Source organism: Eleutherodactylus coqui, chromosome 3 (genome assembly GCF_035609145.1).
Source record: "Eleutherodactylus coqui strain aEleCoq1 chromosome 3, aEleCoq1.hap1, whole genome shotgun sequence".
Lineage (NCBI taxonomy): Eukaryota > Metazoa > Chordata > Amphibia > Anura > Eleutherodactylidae > Eleutherodactylus > Eleutherodactylus coqui.
In genome coordinates, this window is record NC_089839.1 from 313153518 (window position 1) to 313168784 (window position 15267).

The window sequence follows — 15267 nt, forward strand, 5'->3', positions numbered from 1 at the left end:
CCTCCACACCCCGGTATACCCATCTGATGTGAAGTTGGAGTAGTGCGATTCATAACTCCATAGAAGGTTCTTCCGTTGCTCATCTGTCCGATGATGACGCTTCTTGCACCATTGTGGACGGGCCGATGCGTTGTGCTTGGTGATGGGCGACTTGTACGCAGCGGCATAACCCGTATATCCAATAGCATGCAGTTCCCCCCACAATCTGTGGTCGACACCACCAAGGGTCTACATCTTGCATAGCATGGGTTGGGACATATGCTAATAAGACACGATCCACTCTACTGATAGGAGGTCCACACACTCGCGGTTGGACGGTGTATTATGCAATCACTGAGATAGTAATTCCCTTATATATTGGTGGAGTGGCTGGATGGATGTGCGGAGCTGTTGCTGGAAGTTCCCATCCGTTTCCATCCAGTAGACTGGAGGAGTCACTTTCCAAGTAGAGTTTCCCCATAACGCACCAATTGTTTGAGATCTTCCAGTTTTCCTCCCATTACCTGGCATCCTGCGCCCCGCTCGGTACCGCTCTCCTGGCCGCCCAGCGGACACGCCGCGATATAATACTTATGGGCTACATTATTACACAGAAGCGGCTGCTACCTCCCAGCGCGTCTGGGTCTTTTACCCTCCAGGACCCCCCATTCAGGAGGGTGGGGAGGCAACTCTGCATCTTGACGTGTGCGGGAATCGCTCTCCTCGCAGTCAGGAGCCTCGTTGAGTCTTGGTGCGCTGCCAGTTCATCAGTGGATGGCATAATGAGGATGTATGTGATACAACGGAGCAGGAAATGTTCCCGGGGATCCCTGCTCAGGCAGCACAACAATACTAATATCGTCTGTAGCTTTATGGAGCTCGCGCGTTCAGAGGCGTCCGTGAAAGTGACGGGTAACGCAGTTAGCAGCGATCCAAGCCTGAAAGGAAACCCAGCGAGGTCTTATGTGTCAGCAATATGGTGGCTCCAGCCAGAGCCCGCGTGCCACCGCCGCCCCAGAAGATAGCAGATGGAAAGCACGCGCTTTCTGTGACGCCTACGCTGTATGCACAAGGTAACGGCACGCTTGTAAGACGAGGGAGGGGCGGGTTACCTGAGGATAGTCGCCGAGGAATAAAGAGCATGACAGACCTGAGCTGCTCAAACTTTACTCAAGTCACTCGAAGTCAAACGTTTGCTCAACTGAAGAGTCTCTCCACGGGAGGACAAAACTCATTGCACGGCCCAGCGGCGGCGAGGCACATCACGCACGGCCCCGGGGGCCACGCACGGCTCACACAGACCTACAGACACTTCACCAGGCCGCCCATCCGATTTCAGACTGTTCCATCTGCAGGCTGTGACGTCTCTTTAGCACTGAAGGTTCTGCATCCCGTACGTTTCCCCCGACCCACCGCTCCAGAACGCAGGTCGATACTTCTGTCGCAGCTGGACGGGTTTCCATCGATGCTCTTCCAGTGATATTGACTGGCGGACAGCAGCTTCCCGCACATTGTACATCCATTAACTCACCTGGGCAACTAGCCGCGACCGCTGGAAGCCATGATGGGTGACATGGAGGCCTTCATCTCTGCGGCTGCCGTATAGGGACTCCCTTCTCACCTTATCGCCCCTTTTCCCAGACCTGATACATATGTATCCATCCTCTCCCTGTGACAACTGAGCCCCACCCGGGCAGAGACCATGGTAGAGAGGCGGATCGTCGCTCGGGTCACCAGTGGGACTTTGTGAAGACTGATCCACAGAAAACTTGTCACGTGATTCTATGCTGCACTCCGGGGTCACGGGGAGAGTTACCATCGAAATCCAGAGGGGCAGGGATGTAATAAAGGGGCCAGTTGGTGCGTATACCAGTGACTGTGGTCTATGTGTCCAGTCCATATCTATATCTGAAAACGGGGCTCTACAGGGGACATTGAGTGTATACCTAGTCCATAACCACAGAGACACATAGGTCTGCATAGGAGCTGCATACACAGAATGCTAGGGGATTTTGAAATAAGACTGCAAAAGGGTTTACATCTTCACGCTAGAACTGACCCGCCATTATCATGAAGTAGCGCTGCGCTATTCCTGGTCGCATTCAGCAACCCGCTGCAAGTAAAGTGACCGGCAAAGCATCGTGGACACGTTACTCTTGGCGATTTGGTTATTTTCACTTGGCGCAGGCTCTCCAGCCGAGGGCTTCCATGCGGATTAGTGGGGGCTGCTTCTGCACCTTGCAAATAATGGGGTTCTAATAGGTTTCAGTTAGTTCTTTGCTTGTAAAGTTCCAGGTTGGCAGCGGCCGGCGGATGACTGTGTACAAATAGTTCTAAAGGGAACTTTGGAAAGTGTAGAAGCCGGTAGGTGCGAGAGCAAGGGGGCGATGACCAGCGGAGTAGCTGTATACATGTATCCTCATTGAGCCTTGTACATTGCTGGAAGCAACGAGAACGTAGAGGGGGCGATGCACATCGGAGGGAGTGGAAATAACGGGACTACAGTGGCGATAAAGTAAAGCATTTAACAAAGTATCTCATACCATCCTTATTGATGAAATGACCAAATCTGGGATTGACAAGGCAACTGTTAGGTGGATTCACAACTGGCTGAGTGATCGTACTCAAAGAGGGGCCATAAATGGCTGCACATCCAAGTGGGAGAATGTATCAAGTGGGGAACCACAAGGCTCTGTCCTGGGCCCAGTGGTGGCCAACATTGTTATAAATGATCTGGAGGAGGGAATTGTGGGAAACTGATCAAATCTGCCGACGACATAAAGCTAGGAGGGATAGCTAACACTAGGGAAGAGAGAGAGAGGATTCAAAAAGATCTAGGAAAGCTTGTACAGTGGGCAGTGACTAACAGAATGGTATTTAACAAGGAGAAATGCAAAGTCCTACATCTGGGCAAGAAAAATGAAAAAAGCACATACAGAATGGGAGGAATTGGGCTAAGCAGCAGCACATGTGAAAAAGACTTGGGTATACTAACAGATCATAGACTGAACATGAGTCAACAATGTGATGCAGCAGTCAAAAAGGCAAACACAATTCTGGGATGTATTAAGAGAAGCATAGAGTCTAGATCACATGAGGTCATTATCCTCCTCTACTGTTCCTTAGTCAGACCTCATCTGGAATACTGGGTCCAGTTCTGGGCACCCCACTTTATACAAGACAGACAAACTGGGGCAAGTTCAGAGAAGAGTTACCAAGATGGTGATCGGTCTGCAAATCATGTCCTATGAGGAACGGTTAACGGATCTGGGAATGTTTAGCAGAAGAGAAGGCTGAGAGGAGACTTAATAGCTGTCTACAAATATCTGAAGGGCTGTCACAGTGCAGAGGGATCAGCCCTATTCTCATCTGCACAAGGAAAGACTAGAAGTAATGGGATGAAACTGAATGGGAGGAGACACAGATAGATATTAGACAGTGAGGGGGATCAATGAGGGGAACAGGTTGCCACGGGAGATGGGGAGTTCTCCTTCAATGGAAGTCTTCAGAGGTGGACAGACATCTGTCTGGGGTGATTTAGTGATCCTGCACTGAGGAGGGGGTTGGACCCGATGACCCTGGGGGTCCCTTCCAACTCTACCACTCTATGATTCTATGGTAACGAGCCGCAATCGCTGGATTTTATAATAAAGGCCCGTAGATGTCTGCACAGATACAGTATATAGCGGGTGTTGTAACAAAGCATATCTCATACCAGGGGCCTATAGTAAAATAGTGTGTGAACAGGAAGGCATGGATGCTCTACACGATGGTATGGGGGCCCGGAGCATGGATTTTAATGTTGTGTTGTGGAGACTTGGACATTTCTACCTGCAATGTGCTTCCTATCCTTCCTATTAGACAGCTTGTGTCTGTGTTTTACGGGCTCGTTAAGCTCCATTCGCAGCGGGCGCCAGCATGTTGGTATCTGTGTTTATTGCAGAGCAGACGTCCGCAGACCGGGCCGCCAGTTCTTGTAAATGGGGTGGTAAGCGCTCTGCAGTGCCTAATGCCGCTATGTTGTCTTCGCAGGTGAGCCAGTCTTTATCCGGAAGCCGGATGACCAGATTGGAATATCAGGTGGCGTTGCCTCCTTCGTCTGCCAGGCCACGGGGGATCCAAAGCCAAGAATCACCTGGATGAAGAAGGGGAAAAAAGTCAGCTCACAACGCTTCGAGGTAAGTGCCAGCGCTGGCAAGGGGGGTAGCAGCCGCCCCCTCCTGCCGTCCGGCCCCGCGGTCTGTCAGGCTATGGAGAGAACATAATCAGATCATTCATGGTGAAAGCGAATGTCCTCGCTGTCCTGCCCTGCCATCGCCATCCGTTCTGCACGCCCCTCTACTGTCACTCCTGGCAGCAAGGGTCAATCTTCCCGCTCGGTATCACTGATAAGCAAATGGGTTCCCTTCATATAAAATGAGAATTGTTCGCTGCATTCCAGGCACAAAGATTTAATGGGTGGAATTGAAATAATTGTATCAGCCGGCATTATGGAATGAAAGGGAAGATAGCGCCGGAGCGAGCAGAGGAATTAGTTCCTTTGTATCAGATGCTCCGTCTGCCTCGCCGCTTTGTGGCTCCCATTCTTCGCAGTTTTCTGCCTCGCCCTGAATTGAGTGTTTTAAAAATAATTATACATTTACTGTGTTCCAAACGCTGCACTTTCCAGATGATTTAGTTAAAGGGATTGCAGCAGCTCCATTATAAGGAGATCTGCATGGAGGCCTACCCCAGCAGACTTACGGAACGTCGCCACCGCTCCCCGCGGACGCTTCATTCCAAAGTCATTACATTGTATAGATATAAGATGCAACTGATTTACACCTGAGGGGGCCATAGTGCAACGATGATAGCAACTATTTACTGCCGCCACTGGTAAAAACTGGTACTGCATGTCCTGGTACTGGTCTTCTAAAATGTCAATCCTTTTAGAAGAAAGCCTCCACCCCCAAGAAATGGAAGCTCCTTGCTATTCTGGGTTGAAGTTTATATGATATAAAGTAGAGCAGTTTCCATATGAGATCCTGTTGCCCCTTTCAAGGGGTTGTCCAACTGTGAACTACTGATGGTCTGTCCTCAGGTCATCAATAGTAGATTGGTGAGGATCTGCTGCACGGAACCCTCACAGGTAAGATATTCGCTGGGCTGGTGTATTTGTACACTACGCTGACTTCTGCAGACAGCTCCGTTCCCACTGCAGTGGCCAGACTTTGTATTACAGGCATTAAAGTGAATGGGAACTTTGCCTGCAATACCAAGCCTGGCCACTGCAGTAGACTGAAGCTGTCTGCTTCCTGCAGAAATCGGCTCCGTGCACAAATGCACTGGTCCACAGAACAGCTGATGAAAGGGCGCCCCAGGTGGCAGACCCCACCGATCTACTACTGATGGCTTATCTTAAGGATAGACCATCAATAGTTTATAACTAGATAAGAGAACTTGTCACCATGAAAATACTACTTAAAGGGGTTGCTACAGGTTTACAAAAACATGGCTGCTTTCTTCAAAACACAAGCGCCACCATTGTCTGTGGATTGTGTCTGTTATTGCAGTTCAGCTCTAATCTCCTAAATGGAGCAGAGCTGCAATACCACACACAGCCCTATGGACATGGGTGGCGCTGTGTTTGGAAAAAAGTAGCCATGTTTTTCTAACTTTGAACCGCCAGCAGCACTGTACTGTATAGGAAGGACATATTGACAAAGCGTATGTTATACTGCAGTACCTTTTAGTTATTTAGAAAGCCCGTCTGAACGTTTACTGCCACTGCGGTAATCAGCAGCTGAAATCCCTTTGGAGGTTCTGCGCCTTTCTAGAGCACGCCCCTGCGCCGCTCCCTCCGTTTGGCCATGGTTTCGGCAGTTATTGCTGCTAATTCGGCACCCGCGCCTTGAGTGCACATTGTGGCGGAGGAGTAGCTGAGGATTACAGCAGACGTCCTCTGAGCATACGCCGCGGCACCAAAGGAGTTAGCCGGGATCCTCAGCTGGTCCTGCTACCGGGCCACAATGTGCACACAAGGGGTGGTGTGAGATGCCGGTCTGAGGGGGACTGGCTAGAAGAGGGGATCACGAATACGCCGGACTCGACCTCATTAGCATAAACGACAGTAAAAGTTTGGACGGCACTTTCTGGATATTGGAAAGTCCTGCAGTATAAGAACACGTTGTCATCTTGTCCTTCACCCGTATTCCAGCGGTATTGGCGGGTTGGGTAGTAGCATGGCGGTGGCGGCCCCCGTTACGGTCCAGGCGTTATATTATAGGCCGCGGTGCGTTCAGCGCAGATTTTGCAGCCGCCTGATGTGGAATCTCTGATCTTCTAGGTTATAGAGTTTGATGATGGATCGGGGTCTGTTCTTCGAATACAACCCCTGCGGGTTCACAGGGATGAAGCGATCTACGAGTGTACGGCGACCAACAGCGTGGGAGAAATCAACAGCAACGCTAAACTGACTGTTCTAGAAGGTAGGACGGCGCCGCCATCAGTTGCTCTGTGGTATTACATGTCATACGGAGGTGAACGCTGAGAGGCGCCACAATGTGTACAACATCTGCCAGTATACGGTCATCGGGAGATCTGCCATATGTGCACACGGAGAACAGCGCCCCTTGGTGGTTCATTGATCCAAGCGCTCCTTTCACATTAATGGCGTCTGTCGGGGTTTCCACCATTTATCGTGGCAAGAATAGTTTTACGTTCTGCGATATTCTTGCCATCAAGTGACGAAAAACCCCATTGGGGCTGTAAAGGTGAACGATACGCAGAGGATTCACTTCATGGCTCCAACACAGATGTAGCAAAGATCAAATTGTTACAACTTAACTGGATTCTCAGCATTGTGTTCAATTATAGTCATGTTAATGATTGCTGCATCCGTGTCATTTACTGTATGGTGGACTAGAATATTAGGAAGATCGTTGGGACCTTCCCAGAAGGGGGAGGTCAGGCGGATGGTCTGTCATACAGTCAGTGCTGCTCATCTAGTGGCCCGCAGGCTATCGGGGTCTTACATAGTCTCGTCCCTGCGATCGCTCCTGCGGCGTCCTGTGGCATCGGCTGCGTTCTTGCGCGCTCAGGCTCGGCCACGTGGGACAAATTGCTGCTTATTGTTGAGATCCCCAGAGGGATTATGCCCGCCATACCCGCCTTGTTCCCACCCCTACCTTCTGCACCGTCATATACCCCTAGAGACTCCTTCCAACCCCGGGGACCTGTCTGAAGTGACGGAATAATAGTGGCCCCATTAGTAAGTGTCCCTCTTAATGGATGCAGTAGTAATAGTGGCCCAGCAGCATTAGTGACCCACGTTAACCCTTTGAGGACCAAAGGGCATATTTGTCCCACAGTTTGTGACTGCCACAAGTCACAATCCTGAAAGGGTTAATAGCGCCAGTAGTAATCGTGACCCCTGTGGTGGACCCCTAGTGAGTTACAAGCCTCCATAGCTCTTCTGGTGGCCACCACTGTAATCAGCCTGTGATCAGGGATGCCAGGAGAAGGGGCAGAGGTCAGAGGTCGCAGCCGCCTCTGGACTGGAGCTACAGACCAAGTGAGGTAAGTGCTCGTCGGGCTGCTGGCGGCTCACAGACGCCAATTATTGTTTGTCAGCAATTAAAAGGACCAGTAAAAACTAAACGCCGCCATAATCACGGGCCGAGTGACCACCCGCCACCGCTCCTCTCGGGGCCTGCTGACTGGCGGTGGTCTCAGGTCGCTTCATGGTAGGGGCGCCCCGGGAACATGGGCAAGAAAACCTTTGATAAACTGGACTACATGCATAACAACATTACGGTGCCAGAACTTGGCTGCCCGACCCCTAATGTAGAGCTGTCGCCTTCCCGCAGGTCTCCCCATTATCTGGCCCTTTAGATTCCAATCTCTCTGAGATTGAGCTTCAGTTTCTGTGATGTCCCCTTGTATGTCATGTAGACCCCTTGTCACATCCCCTTGTATGTCATGTAGACCCCCTGTCACATCCCCTTGTATGTCATGTAGACCCCTTGTCACGTCCCCTTGTATGTCATGTAGACCCCCTGTCACATCCCCTTGTATGTCATGTAGACCCCCTGTCACATCCCCTTGTTTGTCATGTAGACCCCTTGTCACATCCCCTTGTATGTCATGTAGACCCCCTGTCACATCCCCTTGTATGTCATGTAGACCCCTTGTCACGTCCCCTTGCATGTCATGTAGACCCACTGTGACGTCCCCTTGCATGTCATGTAGACCCCCTGTCACTTCTCCTTGTAAGTCATGTAGACCCCTTGTCACGTCCCCTTGTATGTCATGTAGACCCCCTGTCACTTCTCCTTGTAAGTCATGTAGACCCCTTGTCACTTCTCCTTGTATGTCATGTAGACCCCTTGTCACGTCCCCTTGCATGTCATGTAGACCCACTGTGACGTCCCCTTGCATGTCATGTAGACCCCCTGTCACTTCTCCTTGTAAGTCATGTAGACCCCTTGTCACGTCCCCTTGTATGTCATGTAGACCCCCTGTCACTTCTCCTTGTAAGTCATGTAGACCCCTTGTCACGTCCCCTTGCATGTCATGTAGACCCCTTGTCACGTCCCCTTGTATGTCATGTAGACCCCTTGTCACGTCCCCTTGCATGTCATGTAGACCCCTTGTCACGTCCCCTTGCATGTCATGTAGACCCCTTGTCACGTCCCCTTGCATGTCATGTAGACCCCTTGTCACGTCCCCTTGCATGTCATGTAGACCCACTGTGACGTCCCCTTGCATGTCATGTAGACCCCCTGTCACTTCTCCTTGTAAGTCATGTAGACCCCTTGTCACGTCCCCTTGTATGTCATGTAGACCCCTTGTCACGTCCCCTTGCATGTCATGTAGACCCCTTGTCACGTCCCCTTGCATGTCATGTAGACCCACTGTGACGTCCCCTTGCATGTCATGTAGACCCCCTGTCACTTCTCCTTGTAAGTCATGTAGACCCCCTGTCACTTCTCCTTGTATGTCATGTAGACCCTCCTGTCACTTCTCCTTGTATGTCATGTAGACCCCCTGTGACGTCCCTTTGTATGTCATGTAGACCCCCTGTGACGTCCCTTTGCATGTCATGTAGACCCCCTGTGACATCCCCTTGCATGTCATGTAGACCCCTTGTCACGTCCCCTTGCATGTCATGTAGACCCCCTGTCACTTCTCCTTGTATGTCATGTAGACCCCCTGTGACGTCCCTTTGTATGTCATGTAGACCTTCTGTGACGTCCCTTTGCATGTCATGTAGACCCACTGTGACGTCCCCTTGCATGTCATGTAGACCCCCTGTCACTTCTCCTTGTATGTCATGTAGACCCCCTTGTATGTCATGTAGACCCCCTTGTATGTCATGTAGACCCCCTGTGATGGCCCTTTGTATGTCATGTAGACCCCCTGTGACGTCCCCTTGCATGTCATGTAGACCCCCTGTGACGTCCCCTTGCATGTCATGTAGACCCCGTCACGTCCCCTTGCATGTCATGTAGACCCCGTCACGTCCCCTTGCATGTCATGTAGACCCCTTGTCACGTCCCCTTGCATGTCATGTAGACCCACTGTGACGTCCCCTTGCATGTCATGTAGACCCCCTGTCACTTCTCCTTGTAAGTCATGTAGACCCCCTGTCACTTCTCCTTGTATGTCATGTAGACCCTCCTGTCACTTCTCCTTGTATGTCATGTAGACCCCCTGTGACGTCCCTTTGTATGTCATGTAGACCCCCTGTGACATCCCTTTGTATGTCATGTAGACCCCCTGTGACGTCCCTTTGCATGTCATGTAGACCCCCTGTGACGTCCCCTTGCATGTCATGTAGACCCCTTGTCACGTCCCCTTGCATGTCATGTAGACCCACTGTGACGTCCCCTTGCATGTCATGTAGACCCCCTGTCACTTCTCCTTGTATGTCATGTAGACCCCCTTGTATGTCATGTAGACCCCCTTGTATGTCATGTAGACCCCCTGTGATGGCCCTTTGTATGTCATGTAGACCCCCTGTGACGTCCCCTTGCATGTCATGTAGACCCCGTCACGTCCCCTTGCATGTCATGTAGACCCCGTCACGTCCCCTTGCATGTCATGTAGACCACCTGTCACGTCCCCTTGTATGTCATGTAGACCCCCTGTCACGTCCCCTTGCATGTCATGTAGACCCCCTGTCACGTCCCCTTGCATGTCATGTAGACCCCTTGTCACGTCCCCTTGCATGTCATGTAGACCCACTGTGACGTCCCCTTGCATGTCATGTAGACCCCCTGTCACTTCTCCTTGTAAGTCATGTAGACCCCCTGTCACTTCTCCTTGTATGTCATGTAGACCCTCCTGTCACTTCTCCTTGTATGTCATGTAGACCCCCTGTGACGTCCCTTTGTATGTCATGTAGACCCCCTGTGACGTCCCTTTGCATGTCATGTAGACCCACTGTGACGTCCCCTTGCATGTCATGTAGACCCCCTGTCACTTCTCCTTGTATGTCATGTAGACCCCCTTGTATGTCATGTAGACCCCCTGTGATGGCCCTTTGTATGTCATGTAGACCCCCTATGACGTCCCTTTGCATGTCATGTAGACCCCGTCACGTCCCCTTGCATGTCATGTAGACCCCGTCACGTCCCCTTGCATGTCATGTAGACCCCTTGTCACTTCTCCTTGTATGTCCTGTAGACCCCCTGTCACGTCCTCTTGTATGTCATGTAGACCCCCTGTCACGTCCCCTTGCCTGTCCTGTAGAACCCTGTCACTTCTTTTTGTATGTCCTGTAGACCCCCTGTCACGTCCCCTTGCATGTCATGTAGACCCCGTCACGTCCCCTTGCATGTCATGTAGACCCCGTCACATCCCCTTGCATGTCATGTAGACCCCCTGTCACGTTCCCTTGTATGTCATGTAGACCCCCTGTCACGTCCCCTTGTATGTCATGTAGACCCCCTGTCACGTCCCCTTGTATGTCATGTAGACCCCCTGTCACGTCCCCTTGTATGTCATGTAGACCCCCTGTCACGTCCCCTTGCATGTCCTGTAGAACCCTGTCACGTCCCCTTGCATGTCCTGTAGAACCCTGTCACGTCCCCTTGCATGTCATGTAGACCCCGTCACGTCCCTTTGCATGCCATGTAGACCCCCTGTCACGTCCCTTTGCATGTCCTGTAGACCCCCTGTCACTTCTCCTTGTATGTCCTGTAGACCCCCTGTCACGTCCCCTTGCATGTCATGTAGACCCCCTGTGACATCTTTTTGTATGTCATGTAGACCCCCTGTCACGTCCCCTTGCATGTCATGTAGACCCACTGTGACGTCCCCTTGCATGTCATGTAGACCCCCTGTCACTTCTCCTTGTATGTCATGTAGACCCCCTGTCACTTCTCCTTGTATGTCATGTAGACCCCCTGTCACGTCCCCTTGCATGTCATGTAGACCCCCTGTGACATCTCTTTTTTTTAATGTCATGTAGACCCCCTGTCACGTCCCCTTGTTTGTCATGTAGACCCCCTGTCACGTCCTCTTGCATGTCATGTAAACCCCCTGCCACTTCCCCTTGCATGTCATGTAGACCCACTGCCACGTCCCCTTGTATGTCATGTGGACCCACTGTCACTTCTCCTTGCATGTCATGTAGACCCCCTGTCACGTCCCCTTGCATGTCATGTAGACCCACTGTCACGTCCTCTTGCATGTCATGTAGACCCACTGTCACGTCCCCTTGCATGTCATGTAGACCCCCTGTGACATCCCTTTGTATGTCATGTAGACCCCCTGTGACGTCCCTTTGCATGTCATGTAGACCCCCTGTGACGTCCCCTTGCATGTCATGTAGACCCCTTGTCACGTCCCCTTGCATGTCATGTAGACCCACTGTGACGTCCCCTTGCATGTCATGTAGACCCCCTGTCACTTCTCCTTGTATGTCATGTAGACCCCCTTGTATGTCATGTAGACCCCCTTGTATGTCATGTAGACCCCCTGTGATGGCCCTTTGTATGTCATGTAGACCCCCTGTGACGTCCCCTTGCATGTCATGTAGACCCCGTCACGTCCCCTTGCATGTCATGTAGACCCCGTCACGTCCCCTTGCATGTCATGTAGACCACCTGTCACGTCCCCTTGTATGTCATGTAGACCCCCTGTCACGTCCCCTTGCATGTCATGTAGACCCCCTGTCACGTCCCCTTGCATGTCATGTAGACCCCTTGTCACGTCCCCTTGCATGTCATGTAGACCCACTGTGACGTCCCCTTGCATGTCATGTAGACCCCCTGTCACTTCTCCTTGTAAGTCATGTAGACCCCCTGTCACTTCTCCTTGTATGTCATGTAGACCCTCCTGTCACTTCTCCTTGTATGTCATGTAGACCCCCTGTGACGTCCCTTTGTATGTCATGTAGACCCCCTGTGACGTCCCTTTGCATGTCATGTAGACCCACTGTGACGTCCCCTTGCATGTCATGTAGACCCCCTGTCACTTCTCCTTGTATGTCATGTAGACCCCCTTGTATGTCATGTAGACCCCCTGTGATGGCCCTTTGTATGTCATGTAGACCCCCTATGACGTCCCTTTGCATGTCATGTAGACCCCGTCACGTCCCCTTGCATGTCATGTAGACCCCGTCACGTCCCCTTGCATGTCATGTAGACCCCTTGTCACTTCTCCTTGTATGTCCTGTAGACCCCCTGTCACGTCCTCTTGTATGTCATGTAGACCCCCTGTCACGTCCCCTTGCCTGTCCTGTAGAACCCTGTCACTTCTTTTTGTATGTCCTGTAGACCCCCTGTCACGTCCCCTTGCATGTCATGTAGACCCCGTCACGTCCCCTTGCATGTCATGTAGACCCCGTCACATCCCCTTGCATGTCATGTAGACCCCCTGTCACGTTCCCTTGTATGTCATGTAGACCCCCTGTCACGTCCCCTTGTATGTCATGTAGACCCCCTGTCACGTCCCCTTGTATGTCATGTAGACCCCCTGTCACGTCCCCTTGTATGTCATGTAGACCCCCTGTCACGTCCCCTTGCATGTCCTGTAGAACCCTGTCACGTCCCCTTGCATGTCCTGTAGAACCCTGTCACGTCCCCTTGCATGTCATGTAGACCCCGTCACGTCCCTTTGCATGCCATGTAGACCCCCTGTCACGTCCCTTTGCATGTCCTGTAGACCCCCTGTCACTTCTCCTTGTATGTCCTGTAGACCCCCTGTCACGTCCCCTTGCATGTCATGTAGACCCCCTGTGACATCTTTTTGTATGTCATGTAGACCCCCTGTCACGTCCCCTTGCATGTCATGTAGACCCACTGTGACGTCCCCTTGCATGTCATGTAGACCCCCTGTCACTTCTCCTTGTATGTCATGTAGACCCCCTGTCACTTCTCCTTGTATGTCATGTAGACCCCCTGTCACGTCCCCTTGCATGTCATGTAGACCCCCTGTGACATCTCTTTTTTTTAATGTCATGTAGACCCCCTGTCACGTCCCCTTGTTTGTCATGTAGACCCCCTGTCACGTCCTCTTGCATGTCATGTAAACCCCCTGCCACTTCCCCTTGCATGTCATGTAGACCCACTGCCACGTCCCCTTGTATGTCATGTGGACCCACTGTCACTTCTCCTTGCATGTCATGTAGACCCCCTGTCACGTCCCCTTGCATGTCATGTAGACCCCGTCACGTCCTCTTGCATGTCATGTAGACCCACTGTCACGTCCCCTTGCATGTCATGTAGACCCCCTGTCACTTCTCCTTGCATGTCATGTAGACCCCCTGTCACTTCTCCTTGTATGTCATGTAGACTGCGTCACTTCTCCTTGTATGTCATGTAGACCCCCTGTGAAGTCCCCTTGCATGTCATGTAGACCCCTTGTCACGTCCCCTTGCATGTCATGTAGACCCCCTGTGACGTCCCTTTGCATGTCATGTAGACCCCCTGTGACGTCCCCTTGCATGTCATGTAGACCCCTTGTCACGTCCCCTTGCATGTCATGTAGACCCCTTGTCACTTCTCCTTGTATGTCCTGTGGACCCCTTGTCACGTCCGCTTGCATGTCATGTAGGCCCCCTGTCACGTCCCCTTGTATGTCATGTAGACCCCCTGTGACGTCTCTTTGTATGTCATGTAGACCCCATGTAGATGGGGGGGGTGGGCTGGAGACCGTCTGGAGCGACCAATAATTGTGCTTTACTTATGTTTTATTTTTTTTACCCACAATGCACTATACAAAAAATGTTCCAATGTATTACAATGGTGGCGATGTAAAATGCGCCCTCGTGTGCTGCGTGCCGCGTTCACAGGGGATGCTCATGGCATTCATCCATAGAGAATCGCCCCAACCATCGGACCCGCCGTTGCGCGGCCGCACTCTTGTCCTCCCGAGCTCCATTCTCCTCTACAGCTGCTTCGGGGACTGCGATCTGACGAGCACTTTTTTTGCGTAATTGAAAATTACTTTTCTGGTTGCTGGAAGGGGCGAGGAGGGGGGGGGGGGGGGCGCAGAACACCTCTGGTCCTTTCTCCTGGGCAGCAGATAAGCTGAATTATGCATGAGTCATATTGAGCATTTTCTGTCTTTTTCAATTATGACCTGAAGCGGCGGAGTAACCGACTCTGTTTGCATGACTGGCGGGGGGGGCGGAGGGCAGCATGGCCCACCAGGGAGGCTTGGGATGAGTGTAGGGACACACATTCCCCGGCTGAGCTGCTGAGGAAGACGTCTTACTGAGCAGCTCAACAGGGATCCACCCGGATCCATCAGGATCTGCTGTGTTGGTGAAGAGCGGAGATGTCATCAGGGGCAAATAACATCCTGGAGACCCTCCCCGAGCAGGACATCTGCCCTCCGCCACACGCCATGCGGAGGAGGGTGCTACTTCTGTACATCCGCTTTACTAGACCTATGTATATATAATATATCACAATTGTTGTTGGTAATATCCCTCCCCTAGAGGTTGTCGGAATGGATGATACCCCATATGTGTGATTGTAACACTGATATAAGCCGAGCTCCGTCCACAGACTCCGCCGCAGAGCCGTCATTGAATGTTGGGCTGGTGCAGGAAACGAATGGACGCTATTATAGTCTATGGGGTCTATGCGGTATAGTTTGGTGCCATTATGTTATACCGCCTCTATTACCTTGTTGTACCGCCTCTAGCTTGGATACAAGATGGGATACAGGGGGAATGGAGGCTCTAGTACCCTGTTGTACCACCTCTAGCTTGTTTACAAGATGTGATACAGGGGGGCATGGAAGCTCTAGTACCCTGTTGTACCACCTCTAGCTTGGATACAAGATGTGATA

The 15267-nt window shown here is 51.6% G+C and overlaps 1 protein-coding gene across 5 annotated transcripts in view; it reads left to right on the forward strand.

Moving 5' to 3' along the window:
- PTPRF (protein tyrosine phosphatase receptor type F) overlaps positions 1-15267 on the forward strand; it is a 293390-nt gene that overhangs the window by 148143 nt on the left and 129980 nt on the right. For all 5 annotated transcript variants that reach the window (XM_066597932.1, XM_066597931.1, XM_066597933.1 and 2 more), the window contains exons 3-4: positions 4012-4157; positions 6305-6446. In XM_066597932.1, coding sequence (XP_066454029.1) covers positions 4012-4157; positions 6305-6446 — 288 coding nt within the window. The remainder of the gene's footprint in view (positions 1-4011; positions 4158-6304; positions 6447-15267) is intronic.